At 42.0% G+C, this 18,388-nt stretch overlaps 1 protein-coding gene across 4 annotated transcripts in view; it reads right to left on the bottom strand.

Moving 5' to 3' along the window:
- Positions 1-18,388, bottom strand: part of LOC122551736 (activin receptor type-2A) — a 161,988-nt gene that overhangs the window by 20,650 nt on the left and 122,950 nt on the right. For 3 of the 4 annotated variants that reach the window (XM_043694118.1, XM_043694119.1, XM_043694117.1), the window contains 2 exons: positions 12,176-12,330; positions 575-598 (listed from right to left, as the gene is read on the bottom strand). In XM_043694118.1, the coding sequence (XP_043550053.1) occupies positions 575-598; positions 12,176-12,330 (179 nt within the window). The remainder of the gene's footprint in view (positions 1-574; positions 599-12,175; positions 12,331-18,388) is intronic. The other variant, XM_043694116.1, reaches the window with a different exon arrangement.

The raw sequence follows: 18,388 nt of genomic DNA, 5'->3' as shown, positions 1-18,388 counted from the left end.
TTCAGCTTCATACAATTAATGAAATCATATTCAATGTAGAAATGGGGAAAAAATGACAAAAAGAAACTACACATGACAAAAATATACTTATAATTGAAGAACCAAGCAAAACATTCATATCATGCTTCAGAATGTGTATTAAAAAAGACACTGCCCAAAATTTATCTATCCTTCTATAAATTAAATTATTCGGTAGCATAAAACTATTGGCAACATAAAGATTGTCAAAACTATGCACCAAAGAATAGTGGATCTATTACGATTCAACTGAAATTTAAAAGGTTAGGTTAAATTGAGAATTTGTAGCATTTCATTGCAGTTGAGGTCAAAATAGCAAGATTACAAGTTTTCTTTTAATAGAAATGCAATGTAACTATTTCAGTCAAAGTACGATACAACTGTTTTAGTCAACTATGTTTATAAATTTTGTTAAAAATGACCAGGTTCAATATTTCACACTGAAAATGACTTGCTTCATGCAGCAATGTTACAGTCAAAAGAAAAATCTCCCTTCAATACTACAGATAATCTAAATTCTAAAAACTTTAAGGAATCTAAGTTAAACTTATCTTACCTCTATCTCTATATGAAAGGCATGCTTGAGAAAAGGAAAGCGAAAAAAAATTAATATTTGGACAAAGCATGAAGCCAAAACAGATAGAAGTAGGTTAAGCAGATGAGGAATGCTCTGGAAGGGACATGACATTATGTTATAGTCTGTCAAATGTCAGTAGCTGACACAAAATTCAAAATCTGCAAGACTAAAGCATGCTCAGTTATACTTGTATACAGTAATGCTTTCTACAGGTATACACCAGAGCACACAAAGTTAAAAAAAACAAAAGCTTTGAAGATAGTGGGAATTGATTAAATGGGCAACATTATTTCATAGACCTCATGTGACCTTTGGTCCAACTGAATCTCTCTGGGTAACCCATACGGTGTGAAGAAAGCTGAAAATGTGTTGCTGGAACAGCGCAGCAGGTCAGGCAGCATCCAGGGAGCAGGAGAATCGACGTTTCGGGCATAAGCCCTCTGCCACCTTTTTTGCCTTGATACTCTGCAATGGAATTGCCTCCAGAAATCTGGTAGACACATCCATTATGGTTAACAAGTACTGGTTCCCACGAAAGGCTCTTCAAATGCGGGAATTAGCAACACAGATGCTGGTTTTATTACCACCTGTGGCTTACCCATCATTTGACATGTATGACAAGTTCGGCAAAAGTTAACCATATCCCTGTGCGTTTCAGGCCAATAAAAATGTTTTTGTGCCTTAGTCGGAGATTTTCGTACCCTGAGGTGACTTCCTATAGGTAGTTCATGTGCTATCCGTAACACCTCCTGTCTGTATGCTACCAGCAACACAACTGGTGTACCGACTCATTTCTCCTCTGCACTAACCTGTTATGGTCTCCGTTTCCGTCTGAGGATTCCATCTTTCAGTTAATAACCTTCCAAAATGTTCTCTGCCTCCTTTTCAGAGTATGCATCCACATATATACCTTTTATTGTCTTATCTTGTTGTTGCAAGTCTCTTAGCCTTTCAGGACGAAACACTTCTGTCTAACCCTCTGCCTGTTCAGGTTTTTCCTGCACCGTTACATCAAACATGGTATCAGCAAACTGAACCTCAATTTCTTCGTCTTTCTTTTTTCTTTTCACTTCGTGCTTTAACTTATGATAGTGGGATTTGGTTACCACACAGTCTGGGAAAATACCAGGATATTTCTGTTTTAACTACGGTTTCTTGGTCTTCTCCACAACAAGGGGTGTCACTCCAACCTTGGTGCCTGCCAAATCGTTCCCAAGAACAAACTGAATTCCTGGAACCGACACTCTGTCAATCCCACTGTAACTTCCCCAGTCTTGAGTTGGCACTCCAACCTGATCTTACATAGGGGAATGCTAAATTTCTGTCCATCTATCCCGCAAACTATCACACTCTCGGGCAACAGATCAGAAAGAGTGCATATTCACTCATCCCTTACTATCAGCGACTGGTTAGATCCTGTATCTATCAAACTTCTTGTCCTTCTCTCCATTCTGTGTAAACGTTACCCACAGAGGCTAATTCTTTGTAGAGATCAGGTACTAACTCCATAACAAGCTCTTGCCTAGGCTTTGCACTCTTGTGCAGCTCCTCAGCTCTTCTTGGGAGTCTCCTTTACTACTGCCACTGGTTTAGCTTCTTATACCACATCTTTTCCCACAGCGCTTTTCTTTAGTGACCAGCACTGTGACTTTTGTGTGTCCCACTTTACCATAGTGGAATCATTGGAGGCCTTTCACCTCCTTTCCATCCTCTTGGGCTTCTTTTTTAATCCTGTGGTAAATTCTTACAAGTGCTCTCTATTCTTGGTTTCGTAGTGAAGGATCCCCCCCTCTCCCAATTTCTATCTCTCACAGGACAAACTTCTGGCCGGAAGCTTGACTTATGCACCAACATGTATTCATCAACTAATTCCTGCTGCCCTTCTCACATCCTGAACTTTCTGTTCCTCCGCGTGAATTCTTACTTTCTCTGGAAATGAGTTTTTAAACTCCACCAGTAGAATAATCTCTCATAGTCTCAAAGGCCTTAACTATTTTCAAAGCACACACCCATCTATGAAAATGACTGTGTTGAATTCTTTCAAACTTAATGCAAGTCTGACCTGGTTCCTTCTTCGAGTTTCTGAACCCTTGTCTTTATGCTTCTGGTACCAATTCACAAGCACTTAAAATAGCCTGTTTAACCTTTCCATAATCTCTCAACACCTCATCTGACGGTGTGGCAAATACCTCACTCGCTCTGCCTATCAGTTTAGTCCGCACTAGCATTACCCATAAATCCTCAGACCACTCCACCTGCCTAGCCAATTTTTCAAATGAAATAGAAAAGGCTTCAACATCTTTCTCATCAAAATGTGGCAGAGTTTTGACATATCTGTATATATCACTACCTTCTCTTTTAATCTCCATCCAGTTAACTTGACCTGGCTAACTAAGTCTCAACTTCAACTTCAAATTCTCTCTCTTCCTGCTCTGCTAAGAACCCTGTCTCTCTTTCTTCTCTTTCTTTCCCATTCTTTTCTCTCTTTGCTCTGCCAAGAACCTTCTCTCTCCTTTTTCCTCTCTCTCTCTCCCTTTGTTTATTGTCTAACTCCATTTTCCTCAATTGTAATTTAAGTTTTGCTACCTCTACTGAACTTGTCTGTTTCTCTGATACACCTAATTGTTTGAGTAACTCCCTTACAATTTCAGCTTTACTTTTGCCCTTGGTTAAACCCAAATCTAACTTATTTTGTAATTCTAAAAGTATGGCCTTTTTCTTTCCTTCTGAACTTTCTTGGCAAATCTGAGAATCATCTTCAAATCCAGAATCTTTTTAGCAATTTTAAAAACCATTTCTCTCACCTTTAATTTAATCAATCACAAGTCACCAAAATTGAACTAATTGTCTCACTTGCATTTTATTTAAGGATCTAGGACACTAACCTGCAAGTGTTTAAGTCTGTTAGGATTTTTCTCACCCCCAAATCTAATCAAATTTGTCTAAACCAGTTCAAATCACAAATCCAAGACCCAAATTGCAGACAAAAGCCCCCAAACCATTCAAATCCCGACAAGGATACACCACAAGGTAAACACCCCCCTCAATAATTTTAAACCAGCAACATAGAAAGGATTTATCTGTGAAAATTCAAGAGGCCAAGAACTATTTCAAGTAAAAATTAACAAATTTATTTCTTGAAGTATAACAGAGAATAATTAACTAATCACTATTTACAACTCCTTCCTCTGACATATCCTTTACTTTCTCTTATATATTACTAGTCCAATAAAACCCCCAATTAAGATTTACTGAAAAATGCAAATTTCAAAACCAGCGAGCTGTTGAATCTTCTCTTCGCAGATTTGCTCTCCAGGTCGGTGTCAATGTTTTTTCCTGTGTAAACTCCTTCTCTGGACAGGTACCTCAGACAGTTCTGACGAGCAGTCTACATCTGTTGGTCTTTTGGCAGTTCTCTCCCAACTGTTGAATTTTTCCTGGTCTTATACCCCCAAAGCATTGGATTGTGTCATTGGCTTTTAATATTGTCAATATACTAAATTCAACATTGATTGGAGTTTGGTATTTTTTAAGAGTATAATTTAAACTGATTGACCTAATTAAAATTTGTTTCTGTCTCCAGGCATCCAGCTACACTAGCTGCGAGCCTTTAACTTTCTTAAAGGTACAGTACACCCACATCTTCATAACAATGGGCAAATGCTTCAGCTAAAATAGCACAACAATATTGTGACTGCAGATGCATGTTCTCAAAATGCTTTTCAGAGTCTTGTTTGCTGACTATCACATCACTATGCTGCCACTACACATTTCTGCATTTAAAGCAGAAGTGTAGTCCTAGTAGCAATGCGAGCAACATTAAAACTAACAATTCTGTGACTTGACTAAACAGTCGCTGTCTAGCTTTCCCAAACAAAGGGAAAAAGCAAAATGAGACATACTCGAAATACCACTGATTTGAAGTAAGCTTCAACGTGATGGGACCTGTTACTGAAGTCAAGCAGTATGCTCTTAAGAAAACTCTGAAGTCAGTCAGAGCCACTCAAAGTAAAGTCCAACTAATTGCTATACTGTGCACAAGTGAATACCAGTTACAATTGTGCCTATAATGCTAACATATTAAGATTCTCTTCAACATGTGAAATATGAAGGAACAAGAAAAGCAATAGGTCCATCAAGAAAGAAAATGGCTCGACTGAAATCAATGAAAAGGGGAAATCATCACTGACTGCAATAAACAGTTAGATGGTTAGATCAAGACCTTAAGGCATTCTCTAGGAAAAGCACCCTTACTAAGGTGAGACACCTCAGAAAGTCTCTCTGTCGTATTAAGAGTTGGACATGATATCCATAGTTTGGGAGCTTGGCAACTGACCTTCTTGGCACGGGCAAAGCTTCAGTTAAACCAGCACAACTGCAGTATCGGCAAAAATCTCTGTTTCTGTGGGAGGGTGGGGGCAGTGCTCTAGAAAATGCATGATGCAAAGGTTGTGACCCTGTAAAAGAACCAAGGGCATCTGAATAATCCGAACAATTAACAATCATTGAATCATTTCTCTGCTCAGCACTGTGCAAAAGGTGTTGTTCTGTTTTGCCCTCATTAGACGGCAGATTATGGCTGAACACATTTATGCCAAACTTCAAGATGGTTTCACAACACGAAGGTCTGAAGTTAACATGATCTTCTTAGGCTGGCAACAGCAATGCTGGGAACAAAGAAGACTATATTCCTTCATCAGTCTCAACAAGGCATCCAATCATATGAACTGCAGTAATTTATTTAAGCTGCTTAAGAAAATTGGCCACTGCCCAAGCTGGTTAATGCCTTTTCTATGACATGGTGAAGAACAAGATCAGTTAAGACAATACAACACAAACCCCTTTGAAATTCACACGAGTCAAAAAGGGTAGCATTCAAACACTGACTCTCAGGCATGTTCTTCTCTTTGCTGCTGTCTTGTGCCTTCACATCTATAGGCCTACCTACTTAAATAGTAAAACTGTTTAACCTTGCCCAACTAAAATCCTAGACAATAGTGTGTCAGGTTCACAGCACAGCTGCTAATGTTACAATAACATACCATGCCTGCAGCAGCAAAAGGGAGTTTGATTTGACCATCAGCATGAGGAAAAAAAGCTGGGAATTGCACCATTGCCAATGCCAATAACTGATTGCCAATGTTATGCTGCAGACTGTGATAGCCATAGAATACAGGCTATTCTGCAATAACACAACAGCTGTGCTCCTCTGCAACCTCACGCTATAGAAAACTGCGATGGAAAATCGCGCTGTAGAAGATCACCAATAGGAAATCACTATACTCATTCAGTAGAAAATTTGCGTTATCCAAACAATGTCCACAATTGGTCAATTGTACGCATGCTGACGAAACACACATTATAGCAGAATGACCTGTACCTAAACTCCACAATCTGCCACTTGATGCTGTTACGTCATACCAAGCCGAGAAAGAGTGTAGAATCTGACTGACAACATCAAACTGCGATCTACCAAGCCAACACACCAGTGCTCTTCTGCAGTGGTGAGACCATGATAGCAAGGAGAAAAGTCTGAACAGTTATTACTTTTGCTGTCTCAAATGTATCTTTGGCAGGACCAAAATCACAAACAGAGATCCTGCTGCTTGTTAGTTCAATCAGTACATTCTTATTGCTAAGCTACAAACAAAATCTTCAATAGCTCAGCTTGTTCAGCAGATATATATGACGCCCATATACCCAAGGACCTTCTGTACAGTGAACTGACGACTGGGGTCAAGATATCCTGGATATTTATATTTGTACAACAAATGACATCTGCAGTGGAATTGCAAGCATGGTGGTTACTGACATTGAAACTGGGAGACATTCACCTATAGCAGGGACGTCTAGAATATAATTGATCAGAAATGCAGTGGAAGAGATGTGCAGAAACAAAAAAAAAAAATCAGCTACTCAAAGTAAACAGAAATCAGTAAATTATACACATTCTTTACCCACTGTTTTATCTGCAAAAAATACAGGAAAAATTGCCATGCCACAGTAGAATTTGTGAGCCTACCAGACCATAATAACAGACTTGACCAATCAACAAACTACTATCTTACAAGATTGAAGGCTGCCACACAGCACAACAATTCTTCAGTTTTGATAGACCAGAGTTACTCATGGAAGCCGAATTGTGAGTTGCAGGATCTGTTCAAGATCTATCAGATTTAGCAGAGTGAATTTTCTAGATAATGCAATGGTTGGTACACTGTGGATAATCACAAAATTATATGACAAGAGTCTTTTCTCTCTAGCATGGTGCAGTGGCTATTCCAATCAACATGGTTGTGGACAAATGCTGGCCAACAGGTGAACTGCTGACGGCAAGTTCAACGAGGTTTTTCTCTCATTGGTTTTCACATCATCAGAGGCATCTCTGACAAATACGTCCTTCAACATTCAGCTATCTTATTCATTACTGGTGTCAGTCCTGGTGACACACAATATGAAGGAGTACAGATTCACCATCTGAGAGAGAACAGTGGGTGGTAATCAGTAGAAAGCTTTCTTGCTGATGTACGGCCTGGTACCATGAGACCCCATGGAGTCTGGAGTCAATGCTGAGAACTCCCAGATCAACTCCCTATCGGCTACATAAATCACTGTACCACTGACTGTGCTGGATTTGGCAAGCTGGTGGGACAAAATATATCCGGGTTATAATTTTGTGCAAATGACTATGTCTGGCCGTTGCGAAGACTAACTAATAATTGTAAATTTATTCATGAAATTTAATTCCACCAAATGCTATGGTGGGATCTAAACCAGTGTTACCATAACAATCGCCTGGACCTTGGGATTACTATTGCAGTAACATTAGCACTATATACCTCTCAGGTTAGGATGATGCAGTGACAGTCAATTATACAATTGTTGAAAGAAAATGCAGATGTGTAGCATTATACCTTGTGATCTGAACTAGGATAATACTATTTTTTTCCACACATGCCCTCATTAGTACTTCTCTGGTCTTTCAACATTTACTGAAAGAAAGCCAGATATAAGTTGGTAAACTTCATTACCTCACAGAAAGCAAGTGATAGTACAAATTAACTGGCATAACAAAGTCTAACTAAGTTTCAAATTCCATTTCTGGAGAAGAGGAATACTCATCCACAGCATCCTACATTAGTAAACTAACATTTGCTCATTGGTTTGGTGGTTCTGGCAAGTCCCATGCCAAGGTAAGTTCTCTTTTGAAATGCAAGGTCCCTTCCTAGACCTTAAATGGAATAGTCATCCTGATCTTCTGCCTAGAAGATGTGACATGATCCTTCACTCAATCTCAACTGTGTTCAGGAACCCGCAAGCCTGTTAATCCAGAAATATGTAACTCAAGAACATATTTGAGGGGCTGGTCAAGGCCCATATCAACTCTAGCCTCCCACAATTCCCTGCAATTTGCTTACCAGGAAAACAGGTCCTCAGCAGATGCCTTTTCCTTAGCTCTACACTCAAACATCTGGATAACAAAGACAACAATGTCAAGCTCCTACTCATTGACTATAGCTCTGCCTTCAACACCATAGACGAACCTCAAAACACTGAGACCTAGGTCACAGCTCCACCCTCTGCAACAAAATCCTCAATTTCCAGACTGCAATTAGTGAAGATAGACAACAGCACCTCCTTCATGATAATGCTTAACACTGGCGACCCGCAAAGATGCATTCTTAGCCCCCATCATACTCCCATGACTGTGTAGCCAAATTCTGTACAAACACCATCAACAACTTTGCTAATGACACTATTGTGGTAGGCTGGATATCAAACAGTGATGAGTCAGAATACAAAAAGGAGATTAGAATACTTGGTGTTATAGTGCCATGATAACAATCTCTCTCTATCAATGTCAGTAAAACAAAAGAACGGATCACTGATTTCAGGAAGAAAGTAGAAGGATACGCCTCTATCTACATCAACGAGGCTGAAGTGGAGAGTGTCAAGAGCGTCAAGTTCCTAGGAGTGACAATAACTAACAATCTGTCTTGTACCTCCCACATAAATGCAATGGTCAAGGCAGCACAGTCTTGCCTCTTCTTCCTCAGGCAGCTTAGGAAATTCAGCATGTCCATAATGACCCTCACCAACCTTTACAGATGCCCCACAGAAAGCATTCTATCCAGGTGCATAACAGTTTGGTACAAAAACTCCTGTGCCCAGGATCATAAGAAATGACATAGTAGTGCGCATAGTCCAGACCATCAGAGAAAACAATCTCCCTCCACGGACTCCATTTACACTTCTTGTTCACAGGGAAAAGCTGCTATCATCATCTAAGACCCCTCCCACCCCAGCAATGCTCCCTTTCAACCTCTTCCATTAGGCAGATGATACAGAAACTTGAACACGAACATAGACACACAGATTCAAGAACAGCTGTTTCCCTGCTGTTGTTAGACTGCTGAGTGAATTTCTCTAACTTCAAATAATGTTGATCTTGCCAACATTAATCTTGCTTTGTGCACCTCCTGTAAAGCCGTAACCTTGTATACCTCGCTCTGTAGTGCCCCATGATGCGTATGTCCTTGTTTATTAAAAATTGCCTGTACTGCTCGCAAAATAGAATTTTTCACTGTACTTCGGTATGTGCGTCTGCAAAGAAAATCAGTCAAATCAAATCAAGAATATAATGTCTGAAAGATGACCTACTACTAGTTTGAAATGAAATGATAACAATTTACTGCACAGAAGCTGGTCAAAAAAAAGCTCAAGTTGTGATACTTACCTTGAACGAAACTTAATGACAAGACAAACTATACGGATCTATTCCTGTCGTATTGTATAATAATAAATTTAAAATAAACACAGTAAGAATTTATACAGATATCCCAAAGTCAAAAGAAAAAAATAAAATCTAAACCTCATGACAAACATAGGTGAAGGAAATAATTTTTACGATTATGGATGTAGCTATAGTTCACCATTCTGAAAATACATTCAATTGATTTTGCAAACAGCAGAGGGCACTAACTCATAACACTAATTGTAATAGTCTCAAAAATGGCTAAGTTCCGGTAATTTGATACATCAGAAAAACACATGCACCAGTCTATGATTTAAAAATTCCAACATTGTCAGACAGTCTTGCCAAAGCATCTACATTTGAAACATTAACAGTTAAGAAAAGAAATGACAAAAAAAACAATGTTCCATCTCTTAAAAATATTTTAGTTTCGGATTTTTCATTCCAGCATTAGTCAGCATTTTCTTTTTATTGATAGCCAAAGTTTTATTTCTGGGTATATTGGTACAAGTAGTACAATAATGCCTTTATTCCAGGTACTGTCTAAGAAGAGGATGACTTGCTTCTAATCCAGTTTGGTGGATTCCCAGATGGCCGATTGTACAATGGACCTATCTTTAGACTCTGCAAGTGATGCCTGACCGTGTGGATAGATCAGCTTTTGAAAGGTACATGTTCACTCTTTCCAATGTCTTGACTTTACCTCAGTGTTCCCGATGAAATCTCCTCGTGTCCCCTACACTTTCTTGGATAGTTCTATTCCACTTTCATCAGCTGGGAGGCAGAGCCTCCTATTAGTTAAGAGATAGATATCTTCAAGATGCTTTGATGGAAAATCTAAAGTATTTCTGTTGTCTGCTAGACAGTCTGTTGCTCAACCAAGTTTTGAGTTGCCCTGGGAGTCCCTTCTCAAGCATGCAGACAACACATCCTGCCTAGCAGAGCTGGTTTTGTGTGATCAGCACCTCAGTGCTATGCACAGTGGCTTGGAAGAATGCCTTTCTGGCTACTCAATTTGGAATGCCTTGCAAAGACACCACTGGTCAGTTTACTGACGTCCAGTATGTGGATGACACTTGTAACAGCACTCACTCAGGAACATAGTTCAGGTCATTGTCAACTTCTCCCCTGAATCAAATGAGAAAATTTGTCTCTAATAAAACTCATGGAAAACCTCATCCAACCAGCACCCACAGCACACCTTACACTATCAAGTGAGACAGACAACTAGATCATAGGAAATGTGGGCCACAGAATAATTTTCTTTCAATGAAGGCAGACTGGATGAAAAGGTTCATCATTGCCTCCAAAGCATCAGCTCTGCTTTTAGCTGACTGAGTAAATGAGTATTCCAGAATCAGAATCTTAAACTTGAAACAGGAGCCATGGTTTACCCACATCACTTTATGTTTTGGAGGCTTGGATATGCTATAGTAGGCATCTCACTGTACTGGAAGAGTAAGTATTGCTTACTCTTTGTTGTTGCTACCACAAAAGATTAAGGCTGAGCAAATTAGACAAGGTTAAGATTGTGGGTGCTCACTATATACACACAAAATGTGGATACGTGGTACCAAACTTGTGCTTTCTAAGTTATGCTGATTCTACTCAAGAAGAAGGGAGAATGAATTAGACTTTGCTATTATTCAGTCATAAATCTGTCCTTTTAAGGTTGGTGGCAAAATTATGCTGAATGCAGGATAGGGACAGAGATCACTGGTTGTGGTATTGTTCCTGGCTGAGATCCTAAGCCCAAATGAGCTAAAGCGAAGCTTGAAAGGGATCAGAAAGACTTAGAAGCATGTTGCCAGGGTTAGAATGTTATAAGGAGAGGCTGAATAGGCTGAGACTATTTTCCTTGAGACATTGGAGACAGAGGGATGACATTACAGAAGTTTGTAAAATCATGAGGGGCATGGATCGGGTAAATAGACAAGGTCTTTTCCTCATGGTAGGGGATTCCAAAACTAGAAAGCTTTAGGTTTAAGGTCAGAGTTGAGAGATTTAAAAAGGACCCAAGGGGCAACTGTTTCACACAGGATGGTGCATGCATGGAATTTACTGTCAGTGGAAGTGGTGGAGGCTGGGACAATTATAACATCTGAAAGGCATCAATGGGTATATGAATGGGTATATAACATCAATGGGTATACGAATAGGTAGGGTATATGGGCCAAATGCTGGCAAACAGGACTAGATTTATTTAGGATATGCGGTTGGCATGGTCGAATTGGACCTAACAGGCTGTTTCCATGCCATACAGCTCTGACTCTGCAGTTGCCCGCCAGTGCTCCAGGCCCCAGCCGTAACCATTCTGGGCCATGGCTGAATGATAATCAGTTCAATTCAAATTCACAATAGATCATTAACTGTATGAATACACTCAAGGTAACGGAAGGACAAGAATGGACCAGAACAGTCCTCTGTTTGTTTTACATGCAATGCGAGCTTGGTTGAGCTGTAAATTGTTTCCTTGGAACCATATTCTCTATAACCTTCAAACCTGGTTAAAACCATGAAATATTTCGAGGCAAAAAGGACTATGAAGCAATAGATTAATGAAGCCAAAAGGTTTCAAGTCCTTTAGTAAAGTGTGGAGCTCTACTTGTCATTAACCTGGTATCCAAGTTTAGCGTGTAAACAATTTTGTTTGTTAATAGATGATGGTCCATTCCACCAGAATTACAAATAAGCATTCTGAATAGGCAAAAATCAAGGATAGACTCATTAGTTGGCAAAACTACTCTTAACATACACTTGAAATGTAATTTTTTTATGCATTCGAGTTAAAAAAGATGAATTGATGAAGAGACTTTGAGCTATACCTGAGTTGGTACAAGTACTGGCGGATATGCCAATTTGTGATGCCTATACATCCAGAAAGAGAACAACACAACAACAGCAAACCCCATGATGGGTACCAGTGAATATAGCAAAATGGTCAACAGCGGAGGCCTTGATGGGACTGGATTTGATGTTGCTGTAGAGGAAAAGAAAACGTAATTAGATATTTCATAGCGAGTGAGTTATGTCACACTGACAACAATTCTAAAGATTTAAATCACTTCATTAATGGTTATAACATTGGATTGAACTAGATTTGAAATTCTATTTTTAAAATAAGAAGTTAAGTGTCCCATTTCAGTTACTATATATTTCTTCAGCCTTAATAAAATTACTAATTGTGAACCTTAGATACCAAATTTCAATTGTGTTCAAATATAAACAAACAGTGGAAGAATTTTTGTTTTAGCATGACAATTCAATTAGCATTAATAGTTACAGAACACAGTATATCTAATCTATAGAATCTAAGCAAGAATCTAATGTAGTGACTTCCTAACATTTTCCCACGGTGACCCCACTTCAAGACTTGAAAATTGTTGTCGCCCCACAGTAAAAACTGAGAGCATGGTGGGGCTTGGGAGAAGGTGAAACTATAAGAAAGGGTCTGCTTTAGGTAAAGTTAAGGGAAGCACATTTATTAAAACTCAGGGAGAGCTTCCAAGTGACTACTGTTGCCCAGAGCTAGCAACCCCACTTGGGTTCCACACAATTTTACTAAGTCTGGATTTAATATATGGAATTTAGTTACAGAAAATTGGATATAACTTGATTTTAAGGCACCTGATATTAGTCTAAGAAACAGCGACAGCTCAGGTGGCATAAAATTTTATTTTCTTAAACAATTCCTGAAATATCACAAATTTGAGGTGCCTTCTTATTCTAACAGCTTGTCTAGAATTAAGCATACCTTTAATTTCGCCAACAAGCCCTCCCCAGCAGGGTGTGATTTGCTCTTCATTCATGCTAACCACTTTTGCTATCAAATTAGATTTAGTGTGCATGAATACAATCAACTTTTGAATTTATTTTTCAGTGAGAGAAAAATAGAAAACTTAGGAGACCCTAATTCAAGGTACAAGAACTCAATTTCAATTGGCATTTTTTTCCCCCCACAACTCCACTATTTAGTGACAGTTGGAAAAGTCAAAAAGGTAAACAAATTAATTCTATACTTTTTTGAGGAGAGAACTTGGCTCTTCATTTTCTGAAAATTAAGAATGAAGTTCCAAAAGCAAATCATGTTACTGCAAAGCATTTCATGCGATTTAATAACAGAATAAATCACCAAATGCCAAGCAAAATGCAGAACTGAATTCTAATATAAACATGTGCTGAACAAAGCTCATTGGCAGTACATGTTTAAACCAAACAATCCCTGAGATTTCAAATTCATAAAACAATATACTGGAAGAACACCAAGTTCCACAATTAAAAATAGAAATACACATTTCTGAATGATGCAGAATCGGATGCTAAATTATTGAGACCTTCAGCTTGTTAAGATCATCCTTGTTAAAGGATCTTGTTCAAAAGGCATATAGTTTCCATAAGTACGTCACATTCCATAGAAATCAAAAAATCTGTACGCGATCTGGATTTCAGATAACATAGCCTAAATATTTACAGTTGCAGAAATCTACACTCTGGAATATACACACATACAACGTAGGAGCAGGAATAGGCTTTTTGGCAGTTGAGATTACTCCACCATTCAATAAGTTCATGATTGATCTGATTGTGACCTCAACTCACTATTCCCATCGACTGCTGATAGCCCTGCTCCCGTATTAGCCACAAGATCCATTTGCAAAAGTTCCATTTGCAAAACCAGATGTATGCTGAAAATATGTTGCTGGAAAAGCACAGCAGGTGAGGCAGCATCCAAGGAGCAGGAGAATCGACGTTTCGGGCATGAGCCCTTCTTCAGGAAAGGCCCAAAACGTCAATTCTCCTGCTCCTTGGATGCTGCCTGACCTGATGCGCTTTTCCAGCAACACATTTTCAGCTCTGATCTCCAGCATCTGCAGTCCTCACTTTCTTCCAAAAGCAGACGCATACCAACCAATACTGAAATGTAGAACATATAAAAGTGATACTGTGCAGTCGAACATAATAATAAATATACACAGAACTCGAACATGAAATAGTCTATTCTTTTTCAAGAAACACAATATCACAGATGCTATAAACCTAAAATAAAAAGAGAAATTGCCGAAACCACCTCAGTAGTTCAGACATCATCTGTGAGAAAAGAAATAGTCAACATTTCAGGTAAATAATATGCAATGTGAAGTTGAAAAAGGTAGTGAATAAATTTTTAGGAAGGCGAGAGTGGGACAAGAGCAAAGGAAGGTCTGCGACACACAGAAGGCAGGACTGAGTGAATGACAGAACAGTTAGCTTTACAGAGCCAAAGGGAAGGTGATCCAGCAAGGAACAAGAAAATAAATGACTGACAGTGCAAGCATGTTGTTGGAAAGTAAAAAAGAAGCAAAGATCCACTGAGAACATGACATGACACATCAATATTTACTCACTACAAGAACAGTATTGGGTCACTCAACTTGAAAGGTCAACTCTGATTTCTCTCCACAAATGCTGCCAGACCTGCTGAGCTTTTCCAACATTTTTTTTGTCTGTGATTTACAGCATCCACAGTTCTTTTGGTTTCCAAAATATATGCATTGTTACACTTTTTAATTTGAGGAAGTGCAACAAATTAAATGAGAAATTGTTCTGAGAGACCAAGTTCAACCAGGAAACCGGTTGGGACTATATGAAAAGAAGAACTGGAAAGCTCCTGTGGTGCAGTGGCAGTTTCCCTGCCTTTGAGGCAGGTGGCCTGGGTTCAAGCCCCACCTATTCCAGGGGTTTGTAATAACATCTCTGAACAGAATGATTAGAAAAACAAAAATAGCCCCCAGGCTGCCCTAAAGTGGGATGTATGTGCAGAGAGTTTGAGCCTCCGTGGTGAAGTGATGATTAGAGTGGGAACTGGAAATTTTGCACACAAGCATTTTGTTCCATTGATAAGGAGTTACATATGCAAGATCAAATGCTTTGAAGTGCAAAAGTTGATCAGCATACAACTTCAATGTAAATTAGAAACTCAATTAGATCATTTAATCAGTTTGAGGAGCAGGGATAGGCCATTGAGTCTCTTGAACCAACTCCATGCCCAAATAAACTGCAGCCTTAACTCCACTGCTTCCCATAATCCTCATTTAACTGGCAGGTCTAAAACTGAATATCTTTAAAGTCGACTTTCTACTGCTCTCTAGAGAGCAGAATTACAAGGATTAAGGTTTATTTGCTGTGAAAATAGATCTTCCAGTATCTCACATAATAGGAAAAGTCTACCAGCATGTAATGATTTTTAATCATTTGGACATGTTATCACATCCCTCCAGTTCAGGTGGGACTTAAACCCAGGTCTCTGGCTCTGACATTCAGACATCAGTAGTGCTACAAGATCCCTCATTGTCAGCTCCTTTTTTCTTCAATAAGATGTTACAAGATTCAGGATTCTGGGTAATCCAAGATGGAGGACGGGAAACGTTTCTGGCTATAACAGGCTGCTCCTTTTTTGAGGTATTTTAGGTGTTAGAGCGGATTTCTTCGAACTCAAGGAGCAGCAATTACTGTTTATATGCTGTTGCATTATTTTGGAACTTTGGAGGAAAAAAAAAGTCACAACAACAGCACTTATAAAAGGGAGAAGAACAGGGGAAGCACATGGTGAGGTCAGTGCAGGAGCGGGCGAGAGAGAGCGAGGTCGGGGGCGAGCGAGGGCGGGGGCGAGCGAGGGCGCGAGTGCGCGAGAGGGAGGGAGAGCGCGGGCCCGAGAGAGCGCGGGCCCGAGAGAGCGCGGGCCCGAGAGAGCGCGGGCCCGAGAGAGCGCGGGCCCGAGAGAGCGCGGGCCCGAGAGAGCGCGGGCCCGAGAGAGCGCGGGCCCGAGAGAGCGCGGGCCCGAGAGAGCGCGGGCCCGAGAGAGCGCGGGCCCGAGAGAGCGCGGGCCCGAGAGAGCGCGGGCCCGAGAGAGCGCGGGCCCGAGAGAGCGCGGGCCCGAGAGAGCGCGGGCCCGAGAGAGCGCGGGCCCGAGAGAGCGCGGGCCCGAGAGAGCGCGGGCCCGAGAGAGCGCGGGCCCGAGAGAGCGCGGGCCCGAGAGAGCGCGGGCCCGAGAGAGCGCGGGCCCGAGAGAGCGCGGGCCCGAGAGAGCGCGGGCCCGAGAGAGCGCGGGCCCGAGAGAGCGCGGGCCCGAGAGAGCGCGGGCCCGAGAGAGCGCGGGCCCGAGAGAGCGCGGGCCCGAGAGAGCGCGGGCCCGAGAGAGCGCGGGCCCGAGAGAGCGCGGGCCCGAGAGAGCGCGGGCCCGAGAGAGCGCGGGCCCGAGAGAGCGCGGGCCCGAGAGAGCGCGGGCCCGAGAGAGCGCGGGCCCGAGAGAGCGCGGGCCCGAGAGAGCGCGGGCCCGAGAGAGCGCGGGCCCGAGAGAGCGCGGGCCCGAGAGAGCGCGGGCCCGAGAGAGCGCGGGCCCGAGAGAGCGCGGGCCCGAGAGAGCGCGGGCCCGAGAGAGCGCGGGCCCGAGAGAGCGCGGGCCCGAGAGAGCGCGGGCCCGAGAGAGCGCGGGCCCGAGAGAGCGCGGGCCCGAGAGAGCGCGGGCCCGAGAGAGCGCGGGCCCGAGAGAGCGCGGGCCCGAGAGAGCGCGGGCCCGAGAGAGCGCGGGCCCGAGAGAGCGCGGGCCCGAGAGAGCGCGGGCCCGAGAGAGCGCGGGCCCGAGAGAGCGCGGGCCCGAGAGAGCGCGGGCCCGAGAGAGCGCGGGCCCGAGAGAGCGCGGGCCCGAGAGAGCGCGGGCCCGAGAGAGCGCGGGCCCGAGAGAGCGCGGGCAGCGGGAGCGGGAGCGGGAGCGGGAGCGGGAGCGGGAGAGGGAGAAAGAGAGAAACCCACATTGCTAACTGACAAGAGTTTACAGTTACTGCCTTTGGTGTTGAATTCATGTATCACTGGACATGGGAGTGCATCTAGTAAAATTAAAAAGCAGTGAACTTCACAACGTATCTTGGAGGAATCTATATGGGAGCGGTCACAGCACAGAAGTAGACAAGTGGATTTTCCAAGGTTGGAGGAGTTGAGCTATACGAAGAGGTTTAATAGGCTAGGGCTGTTTTCCCTGGAGCGTCAGAGGCTTAGGGGTGACCTGATAGAGGTTTATAAAATCATGAGGGGCATGAATAGGTTAAATAGTCAGAGAGTCTTTTCCCTAGGGTGGGGGAGTCCAGAACTAGAGGGCATAGGTTTAGGGTGAGGGGGGAAAAGATATGAGAGACCTAAGGGGCAACTTTTTCACTCAGAGGATGGTACATGTATGGAGTGAGCTGCCAGAGGAAGTGTTGGAGGCTAGCACAATTGCAACATTTAGAAGGCATCTGGATTGGTATATGAATAGGAAAGGTTTGGAAGGATATGGACCAGGTGCTGGCAGGTGGGACTAGATTGGGTTGGAATATCTGGTTGGCATGGATGAGTTGGACCGAAGGGTCTGTTTCCGTGCTGTACATCTCTATGACTCTAAGTGGCATAAGGATCAGGCTATGGTCTAGTGTAGAAAAGTGAGACTTGTGCAAATAGTAATATATTTTTGGTGGTATAGACTCGAAGAACCAAAGGCCTCTTCTGCACTCTATGATCTAAGATCAACTCTCAATCTACACCAAAGGGTATACACCCAACTTGCTCAATGTTTCCCCATAAGACAAACCTTTGTTCCAGGATCAGAACATGAGCTGTGTGCAATACAAGTATGTCCCTCTTTAAATAAAAGGTAACAGAAACTGTACATAGTCCTCTAGAGTTGCCTCATTGCAGAAAAGCTTCTCTACATCAATATCCTTTTCTATTTGTAATAAATGTCAACATTTAATTTGCTTTTCTAATTACTTTTTTCCTGGAACAGTGGTTCACAAATACTGATTTGTGATAGCCCAAGAGAATTACAAATATAGCTTTAAGAGTAGTGAGCTCCCCTTCATGGAAAGAAGCCTGGAGTGCTGGCAAGACAACTCTAGATCCACTATTTCAATGCTACGCAAGAGGCAGGTGTACTGAGAATCCAATGACTGTTTAACCTTCTTCTTGAGTCCTCAAGTGGAAGCAGGTCTGTGATAATTATTTGCTGAACCATATCAAAGTGCCTTTTT

Source organism: Chiloscyllium plagiosum, chromosome 7, assembly GCF_004010195.1.
Source record: "Chiloscyllium plagiosum isolate BGI_BamShark_2017 chromosome 7, ASM401019v2, whole genome shotgun sequence".
Classification (NCBI taxonomy): Eukaryota; Metazoa; Chordata; class Chondrichthyes; order Orectolobiformes; family Hemiscylliidae; genus Chiloscyllium; species Chiloscyllium plagiosum.
This window is presented reverse-complemented; position numbering and strand designations above follow the sequence as displayed.